This window comes from Dendrobates tinctorius, unplaced genomic scaffold (genome assembly GCF_039654945.1).
Source record: "Dendrobates tinctorius isolate UK_male_01 unplaced genomic scaffold, ASM3965494v1 ptg000038l, whole genome shotgun sequence".
Classification (NCBI taxonomy): domain Eukaryota; kingdom Metazoa; phylum Chordata; class Amphibia; order Anura; family Dendrobatidae; genus Dendrobates; species Dendrobates tinctorius.
The window spans coordinates 28,067,383-28,082,538 of NW_027361706.1; the positions used below are offsets into that span (position 1 = coordinate 28,067,383).

The 15,156-nt window shown below is 43.5% G+C and overlaps 1 protein-coding gene across 4 annotated transcripts in view; it reads right to left on the reverse strand.

The window, feature by feature from the left end:
• Window positions 1–1,655: 1,655 nt before the first annotated feature.
• Window positions 1,656–15,156, reverse strand: part of NISCH (nischarin) — a 110,275-nt gene continuing 96,774 nt past the window's right edge. For all 4 annotated transcript variants that reach the window (XM_073574323.1, XM_073574322.1, XM_073574324.1 and 1 more), the window contains one exon: window positions 1,656–7,840. In XM_073574323.1, coding sequence (XP_073430424.1) covers window positions 7,221–7,840 — 620 coding nt within the window. In that variant the 3' untranslated portion in view covers window positions 1,656–7,220. The remainder of the gene's footprint in view (window positions 7,841–15,156) is intronic.

Sequence of the window (15,156 nt, forward strand, 5' to 3'; positions counted from 1 at the left end):
CATGGACCAATAAGGGCTTACCACCTCTCCCCATGATTCTGGGCCAAAACATGACTGCCACCTCCATGCTGACATCACAGCCTTGTTGGGGCATGGTGGCCATCTACCAATAATGTGTGATGTGTGCAAACTGTAAAGCGATGCAGAATGTGTTAGCGCTATATAAAAATAAAGATTATTATTATTACCAACCATCCACTATTCCATCTATCTGGACCATCCAGGATTGTGTGCAACTCAGCAGTAAACAAGACTGTATTAAAATCAAACTTCGTGGAGTTTTGGGCCTGCTGCAATCGTTTCTGCTTGTGAGCACTGTTTAGCGGTGGCCAAATAGTAGGTTTATGCACAAATGAAAGCCTCCAGAGGATCCTACACCTTGAGGTTTGTGGGACTCCAGAAGCAAAACCAGCCATAAACACCCGTTTGCTGTTTTGTAATGGTATTTTAGCAGCTGCTATTTTAATCCGATCAATTTGTCAGGCACAAAACTCCATATCAGCCACAAATGTCTTTGCAGTACGATGAACATGCTTAAAGGGAATATCTAAAACTTAAAAAAAAAAAACTACTTACTTGCCCGTTGTTCCCATCTCTGTTCTCTGTCGGCACAGAGTGGTCACAGACTTGTGCTGATGTCACTTCAACAGAGCGCCAGTTCCTTTTCCTGTTGACAGGGCAGGAATACTGGTGTCATGCTGATTGACTGCCGGCTCCCCGCTGTCTAATTGGTGAAAGCCAGCTGTCAATCAGCATGATGCCATTAGTCCCACCCTGTCAACAGGAAGAGAAACCGCTGCTCTGTAAACAGCAGCTGAATTTCTGGCAGGAACGGTCAATGACCAGCGCCAGGTACAATAAACAGGTAGTTATCTCAGTTAGCAACTACATGCCTATTTAGTGCTTAGGCACATATTTTTTTAAAGTCCCAGATATCCCCTTTAAGTTTTTGCACCTTGTCTAAGGCATTGCATTATTTCTCGCTTTTCGGCAGCACAGAGATCCTTTTTCCTTCCCATATTGCTTGATCACTTTCCTTTTATTGGATTCACCTGGCAAACTAATTATCATAGGTGTTTGAGACTGATTGCAGTGATCCTAAGAGCCCCGAGACACAATATCATCCATGAGTTTAATTGGAAAATGAAAAAATTACATCTTTATGACACTTAAGTATAATTTGCATAATAATTTGGAAAGTGGTAGATTCTACATTAGTATTTTGCCACATTGCTTGCAGGACCCCTGTATATGTATCATTTTTTTGTGGCGCCCATTCACCTTTTTTCTCTTGCACCTATAGACACTCAACAGTTCCCTACAAATAAAGAAAAAAAAAAAACACAATTGAAGCACCGCCATCACTGCTTATTGACACCTTACACTACGTACCTGCGGTGTTAGTGTCACTGATGATCATGACCAACTTATCCAAATATTGTACTTCCAATTATATTGGCAGGGAGACATGTATCCTTACTTCGGGACGGTTGGGTCTTTCATATATAGAAATCTATGTGTAAGACCATAGAAGAGCCGCCTGCAAAATGTAGTGTACATGGTTTTACAGACCCTTGGTTCTGTGATAGTAGAGGGAAGGAAAGCATTAATCATGTATAAAAGCTGCTGATGTAATAAGGCAGAATCCACGGAGATACATCAAAAAGATTTATTTTGAAATTAGACGTTGAGATCAAAGTAACAATAGTCTTCAAAGATTCATTCAGAAATTAATGGTTCATATTTATTAATATACACTGTGCTAAAAGGTAGATATCACTTTAGTTGTTCTCAGGATCGGTGGCGCTCCTAGGGCGAGGCCTTCAGCAATCATTAAAGTATTACATAGCCTATGAAGAGATAACTTACCAACTCGGAATCTGGCACCAGGTATTTGCATGATGTGGGGGCTGAGAGCATAATTCGAGCAATGCATCAATTACTAGGCTGCATGTTGCTGCCTTCACTATAATCAGTGTTTTATCAGCAGGAGATTATTACTATAAGACTAAGTCTTGTTCCTCCTAGTCCAGCCCCGCCCCCGCCACTCATTGGCAGCTTTCTGTCAATGTACAGTGTGCACAGAAAGCTGCCAATCTGTGGTGTGGGCGAGGTTATGAGGTTATAGAGCTCAGCATTCTGAGCACTGCAGCACAAAAAGCAGGGATTGTATCCAAATAACAGCAAGCAGCCCAACAAGTGCCAACACCTAGATCGGGTTCTCAGCCCCTACATCAGGAACGCCCTGATCTTCAGATATTCCTTCAATTCCTCTATTCTCAGTTTCCGGTCTCAGCACATATCCAGTTCTACGTGTGAAGGGGGCTGGCTTAATGGATAATTTCATTACCAAACCCAGCCTTCTTACCTGGCTTTACATCAGCCATGAAGAGAAGGATGCTAGCTGAGTTATTAAAATAATCTAATAAGCCAGCCTCCTTTGCACCCAGCACTGAGGATATGCTGACCCTGGAACGACCTACAAGTGATTACATTAGTAAGTTGCATAAATTACCATTTTAAACTAAATTATGAAAATGTGATTTTTTTTTATCCCAACTGGACAACCACTTTAATTCTTAAAATATTTTTGCAAGGTGAATATATAATTTTATGTTACTTCTACAGTAAATTCAATTACAAAATAAATGGATAATGAATATAATATACCATAATATAATATAATATATAATAACTTCAGGTGAAGAACAATAACCACAAAGCAGAAAATCCATGTCATTTTCTTATTACACTTCTGTGCAGAAAGAAACTAAATATCCAGGAACAATTAAGATCCAACAGCTGAATTGGTCGTTGCTTTCACTCATTACACATTTAGGGTATATTGTATACATAAATACCTATTCTCTTAGAAAATACTGTATTGAAAGAAAATGTGCAGCCATTTATCTTATTATTTGATATTATATCAGATTTAGGTCCTACAATCTGTGCAGATTATTTTCTTATTGTATCTTTACTAAATTCTTCTGGTGCTAGAGGGGGCACACCGCATGCTGACACATTGAACACAATGGCTTCAAGTAGCCAAGAAGTGTTTTAAAAAAAAATGTGACATACTGTATCTATACAATTTTTACTGCACTGAATAAGAAAATAGAGTTCAAGTAAGTTAGCGTTATACACAGGAGAACGGCCTGCCCATACAGATGGACAGCTGGAGCAGCTAAAAATGCCAAGTTATACACAGGAGAACGGCCTGCCCATACAGATGGACAGCTGGAACAGCTATACATGCCAGGTTATACACAGGAGAATGGCCAGCCCATACAGATGGGACAGCTGGAGCAGCTATACATGCCAGGTTATACACAGGAGAACGGCCTGCCCATACAGATGGACAGCTGGAGCAGCTATACATGCCAGGTTATACACAGGAGAACAGCCTGCCCATACAGATGGACAGCTGGAGCAGCTATACATGCCAGGTTAACCACAGGAGTATTAGCCACTATATGGCACTTATGTCCAAGCGGAATAAAGGACGGGGTACGTTGAAATCTAAAAATGTCTGAATCTTGTTAAAAGTAACCTATCTGGTCGAATAATGCTATTATCCTGCAGATATAGGGTCAATCTACAGGTTAATAACGTTAAGATGGTGCCCGGCCACCACAAAAGTGTGGCACTCTAAAGAAAAAGAACTTCATTCCTCCTGAGAGCTGCCTGCTTTCAGTCACTGATCACTTTGCTGAAGCTGTAAGTCACTGTTCACAGCACTGAGTGGCGGCTGTAAGCACGCCCCAGCACTGATTGACAGCCGGATATGCAGTGAATCAGTACAGAGCCGGATGTCAGTGCTGTGAACAGTGTATGCAGCCGTATTGACATGCCTCTGACTGAAAGCTGGCAGCTTCCGGAAGAAATAAAGTTTATTTTCTCCTGAGTGCCACACTTTCAGTAAGGCAGCCTGGCACCTTCCTAATGCTATTAACCTACAGATTAACTGTAAGTCTGCAAGTTATTGTGTTATATGACCTGACAGGTTCCCTTTAAAAGGGACCATGTCAACAGGATGACAGTTCAAACTAAATGCCGCCGATCGGTGCTTCATGGTAGGGGGTCAATCATTTAAAATCACCCTGACACCTGCTTGTTTTCCCTTAATCTCCACCCTCCATCTTCTTTGACAGCTATGGCTTCATAGGACCAGAGAAGGGTGGAGATAGATGGAAACCAAGCAGATGGGAAATGATTGGCCCTGCTGTGAAGCACTGAGCACCTGAACTTAGTTTGAATTAGTTGGCTGATCACAACATGAATTTAATGTGTGTGGACTAGTGAGGAGCGAACATGCTCGGATAAGGTGTTATCTAAGCATGCTCGGGGGGTTATCCAAGCATCTTTGGAGCGCATGGATAATATGTTCAAGTCCCTGCATGTTTTGCGGCTATTAGACAGTTTCAACACATGCAGGGATTGCGTAACAAACAGGCAATTCCCACATGTGTTGAGCAAATCATGCAGCCGCAGGGACTTGAACATATTATCCATGTACGTAGGAGCAGAGCCCTTTAATCCTCCTCCTACCTGTGGCTTCCCCTCTTTGGATTAGCAGATCCCACAAAAGTTATCACATTACAGGACGACGCACCCGTGAGGTCATGACAGCATACTGATCGGAAGAAGCACAAGCTGGAGGAGGTTTGCAGGGTTCAGATCCTTCGGCGTGGACTACTGACGTGGCTGCGGAACCAGAGTCTTGCAAATCATTTTCTTCAAATGTAGTGCACAATTTTCCTTAGTCTGTGGGAGCTAGTTAAAAAGGGCAGCAGTGGAATAAATAAGTGTGACATCGCATACTACGAGCCTTGTGAACAAGACGGGCTTTACAACTGCTCTAAATCTATTCTGTGGACATGAACAATGCGAAAGCTACAAAGAGACGAGGCACATCATTTTGGAAATTAGCAAAATATTTGTTCTATACATTAGTCTTGCAATGGCAGCCACAGCTCAAAAACCTTTTACTTCACCATCAGAACAAAAAATAATAATAATAATCAATGTAACACATAGTTTATACAGATATAAGACTATTATTAGTCCCGTTAGATTCAATGTACTGACAGCGAGAAGCTCGGCTTGGATAATTCACAGCGGAGAATGGACGTTACGTACAAGTGTTCTAGTATACACATTACAGGAGTGATATATACAAAGTGCGGAGTGGCTCCAGATGGCGGTTTTGTGCAACATGTAGTACAGGTTACATACAATATAATACAATACATACAAAAAAAAAATATCCTTCATTAGCATGTGTATTTACTAAAAAGGGTAAAGAAGTGGTGAAGACATAAAAAGTCAGCATGTAAGGAAGGTGCCTGCCAGGCCAATGATAAGCTATCGTGGAGGCTGCAAAAGTGGCATAGGGACACTTATAGGCCAGACTCAGCTTCCATGTCATGTCTGTCCTAACATGATCCCTATAAATGCTTACAGATTGCCTGCGAGTCCGTCTCCAGCTTTCCATCAGTCTCTGTGTGAGAGGTCCTAGCTCAGTATCTCAGCCTCAATTACATGGTCAAGCTGAGCTGCTATAAAGGGAGTAAGTCACCCCCAAAACTGCAAATGACACCTCTATGTAGGGGACTTAGCCCCTACAAAAATCACACTAGTAAAATACATTTTAGTGGGGCAAACTACACAACTAACTTGTTTTTTACTGATGTGATTTCACAGGGGCTAAGTCCCATATATACCGCTGCTTGGGAGTGACAGACTCCCTCTAAAGGGAATCTGTGAGCACTTTTTACGCAACAAATGTGAAAATTGATAGAAAGCGGATGTGGAAATAAGTATATATGACCAATACCACCAGTGATATTAGTAGCAGAAATAAGAAAACAGAGTGCGAATATGCTGTGTGCCATAAACTGATCGGATGCCACGAGTCCGCTAGGCGGTCCTTGACCGTGGACGTGGTTTTTGTCTGTAAGCCTTTTACCACCTTTGCCCCTTGAGTGACGGCTATAGTGGTCTTCATCATGCAATATCCCATCTGCTCCCCTAGCATGGCTAATAGGCTGCATTTAGAAAGGAAGCAGTAAGACCCCGAACACCACTCAGTCCAATTCAGAGCAAAAATGGAGAATTTACAGAAACATTAAAACAGCCGACACTTTGCATCTAATTAGCATATGATGCAAAACAGAAGTAAAACATGGACTATTGTATTAAACTTATCACCACGTCATCTGTCTAGGATCAAAAAGAAAGACCGTCTAACTAGCCATTGACTTCAATATTCTTAGCATGTGTTCACAGAGCTTTTTTTTAAAATGTATTTCTAAGTGATTTTTGGAGTGAATTTAACTCCCAATGTTCCTTATTTTAGTTGATTTTGCTTCCAATGTTCCTTGTTTTAGTGGATTTTGCTTCCAATGCTCCTCGTTTTAGTGGATTTTGCTTCCAATGTTCCTTGTTTTAGGGGATTTTGCTTCCAATGTTCCTTGTTGTAGTGGCTTTTGCTTCCAATGCTCCTTGTTTTAGTGGATTTTGCTTTCAATGCTCCTTGTTTTAGTGGATTTTGCTTCCAATGTTCCTTGTTTTAGTGGATTTTGCTTCCAATGTTCCTTGTTTAAGGGGATTTTGCTTCCAATGTTCCTTGTTTTAGGGGATTTTGCTTCAAATACTCCTGGTTTTATTGGATTTCGCTATGTTGCTTCCAATACTCCTTTGTTTTAGTGGAAAAACAACATTGCTGTTTATGCAACAGGCTTTTTTAAAATGTGAAAAGGAAAATAAAAAACTAAAAAAGTGACTTTTTTGCATACGGACTTCTTGTAAAATTTACACCAAAACTGAAGTTGTGAAAAATCTACAAAAAAATGTCTCAAAACTAAAGTGGGCATGGATTTTTTTTTTATGTGGATTTTGCTTGAAAACTACAAAAAAAAATAAAAAAAAATCCATGTGAACACAGCCTTATAACATTCTATGAAAAAAAATGGATTCGTCGTGAGATTTTTTCTCAGCTTGTTGGGAAATCTTGAGCAATAATGTTCCTGATCATTTATTCCTGTCCCGCTGTCACATTTGAACCACCCTGTAAAACAGGGCGCTTATGCATAAGTTGGAATTAGTTCTCGTATTTGCTCATACAGCTGCTACAGATGCTGTAAAGGACAATACAAATGTGCACGGAAAAGCAGCATTAACACCATATATTGGGCTTCATTTTTTGGTAATAAACCTTATCCCGTCAACTCCAAAGGTAACTCCCGACCACAGAGTATCTCCCACTGGCGTGCGAGTAGTGAGATCAGCTTTTCGCGGCAGTCAGCACTGGGTATGAAGATATACCACTGGACTTCTTTATCTCCGACACATGATTTATGATCATCAGATGAGCTTAGAGGTTCTCCGAAATGATCCATTGATAAGCTATGCATCAGGTCCTGGTTACTGGAGTCATCAAAGACAAATGTTAGGGTCTGGGGGTAAGTTTGATAACCCATTAAAACTCGGTCTAAATCTCTTATGCGCCTCCCATCCATTAACTGATACTTATCTTTCTTTGGGGGCTCTTTGACAAAATCTGGGAGTGGATAACTAATGTAATCTTCATTGAACAGAAAGAGGTCTGAGCTTGTAAGGATGAGGGTCCTTGGCTGCAGCAAAGCTTCACAATTGGGTCCGTCTGCAGAATTCACGTGAAATGCCAGAACATATAGTAAAATATTCAGAGAGGGTAACACGCCAGAAGTGTCGTTCTGCTCGGTCACAATGTAGGTCAGGTCCCCGATCTCCTCTTCATTGGGATAGATGAACTTTACTCTGCTGGAATGAATCAGTTCATAATTTTCCATTTTTCCTGAAAATAGAGAAAAAAATTATATACATTTTTTTCACTTACAACTTGAATATTGATAAACGGACAAAAAGTTCAGTGTGAAATGAGCACAGATATAGTATTCAATGAGAAAATGTATCTTCTCCCCACCCGCACAGCCCCCGTTGACGACCTCCTCACTGCGCAGCAGAGATGATGTGGCCAGAGAGGAGGATGTCACTCAACCACTGGGTGCGTTATTCCAGCATCTAAATAGATATGCTAAGGATGGAAAAAAAAAGCTGCTTCAGCACACGTAGAAGCTACTGTCTAGGCCAGGGGTCTCAAACTTGGCAGAGTAAATGGACCGCACATAAAAAAAAAAATTTAAGCTGGCGGGCCGCATTCCTTTCAAACGTAATACAGTGACAATTAATAGCGGTATCTAAGGGGTTAAACGGCCGCGATCGGTGCTAATACCGATCATGGCCGTTCAAATAGGTTGTCAGCTGCGATGTACAGCTTACCTCAGCGGATGATAGTGTCGGCTCTGCGTGTGAGCCGGCGCTATCATCTCGCTGTACACGCACAGCCACAGTCACCTGCAAAAACCAGCAATGGGGGGGAAGTCACACCTCCGCTCTCTGTGCGCTGGCGTGATGTCATTACAGCGCCAAATGGATGTCATCACGCAGGGCCACAGCCACTACGGAGTGGCGCACTCCTCCTCTCTTCTAGTGTGAGCAGTGGCGTAGCTACAGAGTTATGGGCCCTGGTGCAAACTTTCAAATGGGGCCCACCTCATGCCAAAATACACACACATCTCTGCTCCGCACACCTCGCACACACGCGGCTCCGCTCCGTACACCTTGCACACACGCGGCTCCGCTCAATACACCTCGCACACACGTGGCCCCGCTCCGTACACCTCGCACACACGTGGCTCCGCTACATCCACCCTGTAAACACCTCCTGACCCCACACAGAAACTTACCCAGCCAGCCCCATGACAACCAGCACAGACAAAGACAGCAGCGTTCTGCATACACTGAGGCCCCTGATCATGTGACCCCTGACTCATCCCCCTCCTGTGACCTCATCACAGGTCCTATGCACACAAAACACAAAGCCTTCGCCGCACTCCTGGATGGCTGCGTTCCTTCCCCCTTCTACCTGCCTCAGGGGGGTGAGACGTGGTGCACCGCGGGCCGCAGATGACTGCCTCAGGGGCCGCATGCGGCCCGCGGTTCGCGTGTTTGAGACCCCTGGTCTAGGCCATCGAGGACTTGACTAAGAGGAAGGATTAGTTATCAAAATTGTTATGAAGGCAGTTAGGGAAGCTTGGGGGACCTGCCATATTGGCTTTAAAGGGTTGTTCAACGCAATACATTTATCAAATAGCTACAGGGGCAACCAACGTATGAACCCTGGAAGTCCGAGAGCTCGGACCACCATCAATTGCAGGAACAGGGGTCCCAATGTCATGTTTTAATGGAACAGATGCTCAACCATAGCTCTATTCACTTCTATGAGACTGATAAAGCAGGTGTCCCCACCAGTTAAACAGAAGATTTCCAGTGCCGCTCACTTCTGCATTGAAAGTGGGGCCAATGGCGATACGATCAGCATCCATGACTTACAGTAATTGTGCACGTGTCCTGTTTCAATACCTGCATCTGCCGATTAGAACAGGACACGTGCCAATCGTGAAAGTGGATGGTAACGCCATTGGCCCCACTCTCAATGCAGAAGTGTGAGGCTCAAGACCACATCCACGATTGGCAGGTATCGTACACGTGACCTTCTCTATTAATCCTCTATACAGGACACGTGCACGGTACCTGCAGATCATGTTCACATCCTTGGCACATATATGTATGACATAACGTCATCCACACGGCTCACTACCAATGTAGCCCAGGAAGACTATGGATAATCCTCGTTTTAAACACATCCTGTGGACAGAAAATAGATAGGTTTCACCCATGAATACATGCACGAGGCAAGGAATAATAAGCAAATCATGTCTGGGAAATGACTGGCACAGACTAGATGATATTATAGGGAAAAAAGCAGCTTTTAGGATACTAACTCTTGATACATTCACACCAGAAAAGTTTCTTTACATTATTGCAGAATCAAAGAATCAGGAAAGGACACCTAACTGCTTTTTGGCAGCCCTCAAGGGAGTTTGCATGACTCCCTTATAAATGAGGGTCCCATTTTGAAAATATGTTCAAGTCCCCGCGGCTGCGAGACATGCAGCCGCGGGGACTTGAACATGTTTTTCGAGCACGTCGAAGACACTCGGTTAGCACCCGAGCATGCTCAGATAGCACCTTATCCCAGCACGCTCGCTGATCACTAGCATGCACTCATGAGATTATACATGAGATGCGTGACATATATAGAGATGCGTAGTGTTCGATATTCAGTCATTCTAGGGGCAGGTTTCAGAATGAACTTGATCTTTGCACTTGTATAAAGCAGGCACTAACAGGATATGATTGTGTAGTGTCAGGAAAACAAGCGTCAGGGAAACAGAACTGATGCCAGGCACGCCGGACTCTACGGAGAATATCTGGGTCGCCCTGCAGGTGGATTTGGGTGTGTGACTGCAATATATCTATTTTTGGATATAACAAATCACCGGCACCAGATAATAGTCCAGAGTCAAGAAGTGACTTCAATAAAAAGTCAAAACAATTCTTTATTAGTATAATGAAGAATAAAATCCATGATGAAGTACATGGTGCCTTATGACATAAAAAGATGCTGCCCAGTTACCACTGTCTATAGCAGAAAAAAGTCAATTTATATATGGAAAATAGATTCTTGGGGTCTCTCCCATACATAGTACCCTATTGTACCCTGCAGGAATATCTCATGAAACTCACAGTAGATATTTAGCTATTGTATTTCATTTACACAATAGCTACAAGACCGTTTGTATGCTTTGTACATCCTAAATGGGGACATCTGCGCATACATGCCATAATATTAGTGTGACCTTGCTAGTTCAAGGTGATTTGGACAGATATGTTTGCTAATATTTTTAGATGCATTTATCACAGATTGGTGACCTCCGACCATCTTTGCTTCTGAGAGACTCTGCCTCTCTAACATGCTCTTTTTATACATGGTCATGTGACTTGTTGAAAAATCGACCCTCCAGTTGTTTTACATTAGTAACACTTACTTTTTCAGCCTTCTGCTGACCCTGTCTAAACTTTTTTGAGATGTGTTGCTGCCATCAATTTCTAAATGAGTTATTTTTTTCTCAAAAGCAGCAGCAGTACCTTTAATAACGGAAAGTGAATGCTGTCTATAATAAAGACATCGGTTCCCTCTGTGAGTGGCCATACTTAAGCGGCTTTCTTCTGATTGCCATGAATGGTCCACATTCTTTAGTTTTCCTGTTTTTTTTCAATCCTTCCTGTGTTATAATGTCAATGGTTGTTTTACTCTGCCTTCCTTGTAAAGGGACATACCATAACTCATCAAGTAGGAGCAGAAAGGAAACTACTAACGTAAAATTTCCCTGCAGCGACATTTATATTATCTCCATTACATAACTAAGCATAAGTTGCCTTTTGTGGCACCAACTGCTAGATATACCCAAGAGAGTCAACAGCAATACTTCACCCCCTCCACCTAAATGTACGCTGGGCTCAATGGAGCATCCACATTTTTTTTTTTTTCTTTCTTTAACATATATAACCAGTCCTTATTTTCTGTGGACATTTTATTCCATTTTCTGGACACGAATGTGGAAGCAGACATCTTGACAGAGCTTCTGTACATTGCATCTCTGAACATTGACAGCAGTCACATGGGAGCCTGTAAACTGGAGAAGTTAATGGCTGTTTCCTATAGTAGCAAATTAACCCCTTTACCCCCAAGGGTGGTTTGCACGTTAATGACCGGGCCAATTTTTATAATTCTGACCACTGTCCCTTTATGAGGTAATAACTCTGGAACGCTTCCATGGATCCCGGTGATTCTGACATTGTTTTCTCGTGACATATTGTACTTCATGATAGTGGTAAAATTTAATTCCTATAACTTGTGTTTATGTGTGAAAAAACAAATTTGGCGAAAATGTTGAAAATTTCGCAATTTTCCAACTTTGAATTTTTATGCCCTTAAATCACAGAGATACGGCACACAAAAAACTTAAGTAACATTTCCCACCTGTTTACTTTACATCAGCACAATTTTGGAACCACAATTTTATTTTTAGGAAGTTATAAGGGTTAAAAGTTGACCAGCGATTTCTCATTTTTACAACACCATTTTATTTTTAGGGACCACATCACATTTGAAGTCACTTTGAGGGGTCTATATGATAGAAAATACCCAAAAGTGACACCATTCTAAAAACTGCACCCCTCAAGGTGCTCAAAACCACATTCAAGAAGTTTATTAACCCTTCAGGGGCTTCACAGGAATTTTTTGAATGTTCAAAAAAATAAATAAAAAAATGAACATTTAACTTTTTCACAAAAAAATTAATTCAGGTCCAATTTTTTTTATTCTACCAAGGATAACAGGAGAAAATGGACCCCAAAAGTTATTGTGCAATTTGTCCTGAGTGTGCCGATACCTGATATGTGGGGGGGGGGGGGGGGGAACCACTGTTTCGGTGCATGGCAGAGCTCAGAAGGGAAGGAGCGCCGTTTGACTTTTTCACTGCAAAATTGGCTGGAATTCAGATCGGACACCATGTCACGTTTGCAGAGCCCCTGATGTGCCTAAACAGTGGAAACTCCCCCACAAGTGACCCCATTTTGGAAACTAGACCCCCCAAGGAACTTATCTAGATATGTGGTGAGAACTTTGAACCCCCAAGGGCTTCACAGAAGTATATAACATACAGCCATACAATTAAAAAATCATATTTTTTCCACAAAAATGATCTTTTCACCCCCAATTTTTATATTCCCAAGGGTAACAGGACTCCAAAAGTTATTGTGCAATTTGGCCTGAGTACGCTAATACCCCATATGTGGGGGGTAAACCACTATTTGGGCGCATGGCAGAGCTCGGAAGGGAAGCAGCGCCATTTGACTTTTTTGACTGGAATTGAGATCGGATGCCATGTCGCGTTTGCGAAGCCCTTGATGTGCCTAAACTGTGGAACCCCAAAGTGACCCCATTTTGGAAACTAGACCCCCCAAGGAACTTATCTAGATGTGTGGTGAGCACTTTGAACCCCCAAGTGCTTCACAGAAGTTTATAACGTAAAGCCATAAAAATAATCATTTTTTTCCACAAAAATGATATTTTTGCCCCCATTTTTTATTTTCCCAAGGGTAACAGGAGAAATTGGACCCCAAAAGTTGTTGTGCAATTTGTCCTGAGTAGGCCGATACCCCATATGTGGGGGTAAACCACTGTTTGGGCGCATGGCAGAGCTTGGAAGGGAAGGAGCACCGTTTGACTTTTTCAACGCAGAATTGGCTGGAATTGAGATCAGATGCCATGTTGCATTTGGAGAGTCCCTGATGTGCCCAAACAGTGGAAACCCCCAATTCTAACTCCAACCCTAACCCCAACACACCCCTAACCCTAATGGGAAAATGGAAATAAATACATTTTTTTAATTGTATTATTTTTCCCTAACTAAGGGGGTGATAACGGGGGGTTTGATTTACTATTTATGGCGGTTTTTATGTTTGGCAGCTGTCATACGCTAAAAGACGCTTTCTATTGTAAAACAGGATTTTTGGGTTGCTTACCGTAAAATCTGTTTCTCGGAGCCTTCATTGGGGGACACAGAGACCTTGGGTGTATGCTGCTGCCACTAGGAGGCTGACACTATGCACAAAAAAAGATAGCTCCTCCTCCGCAGTGTACACCCCACCGACCGGCAGAGAATTCCTCAGTTAGTGAGAAAGCAGTAGGAGAAGGAACAGAATAGGTTGACAACATAGACAACTCAACTGTAAACATTCAACCAAAGTAAGAACAGGAGCTGTAAAACATGGGAGGGTGCTGTGTCCCCCAATGAAGGCTCCGAGAAACAGATTTTACGGTAAGCAACCCAAAAATCCTGTTTTCTCTTTCGCCTTATTGGGGGACACAGAGACCTTGGGACGTCCCAAAGCAGTCCCTGGGGTGGGAAACAAACTTCCATCAGGCCAGCGGACTCACCACCGCGGCCTGCAGAATCCGTCTACCTAGGCTGGCGTCCGCCGAAGCGTAGGTGTGGACTCTGCAGAATTTCACAAACGTGTGAACCGATGACCATGTTGCAGCTTTGCAAAGCTGCAGTGCGGAAGCTCTGTGGCGCACCGCCCAGGAGGCACCCACTGCTCGAGTAGAGTGGGCCCTGATACCCGGAGGGGCTCCGCGACGCTTAACACGGTAGGCTTCCAGGATAGCCGATCTGATCCAGCGAGCAATGGTGGCTTTTGACGCCGGGTGACCTTTCCACGCTCCATCAGGGATAATGAAAAGAGACTCTGTCTTTCGCAAGGAAGTCGTCCTAGACAGATAGACTCTTACCGCCCTAACCAGGTCCAGCTTGTTCAAGGACCGCTCTCGGGGATGAGTTGGATTCGGACAAAAGGACGGGAGCACGATATCCTCTTTGAGGTGAAACGAGGACACCACCTTCGGAAGGAACGAGGGCGGAGGCCGCAGAACTACCTTATCCTGGTGGAGAACCAGAAAGGGAGAGCGGCACGAAAGAGCTGCCAATTCCGACACGCGCCGGACGGAGGTGATGGCCACCAGAAAGGCTACCTTCCAAGAAAGGAGAGAAAGGGAAATATCCCTGAGGGGTTCAAAGGGCGGACCTTGCAGAACCTCAAGAACCAGATTAAGATCCCATGGATCCACGGGCGCCCGGTACGGCGGGACCGTGTGAGCCACGCCCTTAAGAAAGGTCTTAACCTGAGGACGGGAAGCCAACGTTTTCTGAAACAGAATGGACAGCGCCGAAACTTGACCCTTCAGCGAACTGAGGGCAAGCCCCGCATCCAATCCTGCCTGAAGAAACGCTAGGACTGAAGGGAGCGAAAAGGACATGGGCGTGACGTCATTGGTCTCACACCAAGTGAAATAGGCCTTCCAAGTACGGTAGTAAATCTTGGAAGATGATGGCTTTCTGGCTCGGATCATGGTCTGAATTACGTGGTCGGAAAATCCTGCTCGTTTCAGAACCTCGGTCTCAACAGCCACGCCGTTAAATTGAGCGGCCGAGAATTGGGGTGGCAAATCGGACCCTGAGACAGCAGATCTGTTCTGTCTGGAAGCCTCCAGGGGGCGTCCGCGAGAAGGTTGACAATGTCCGCGAACCAAGACCTTCTGGGCCAATTCGGGGCGATGAGAATGACCGGGAGTCCTTCTGC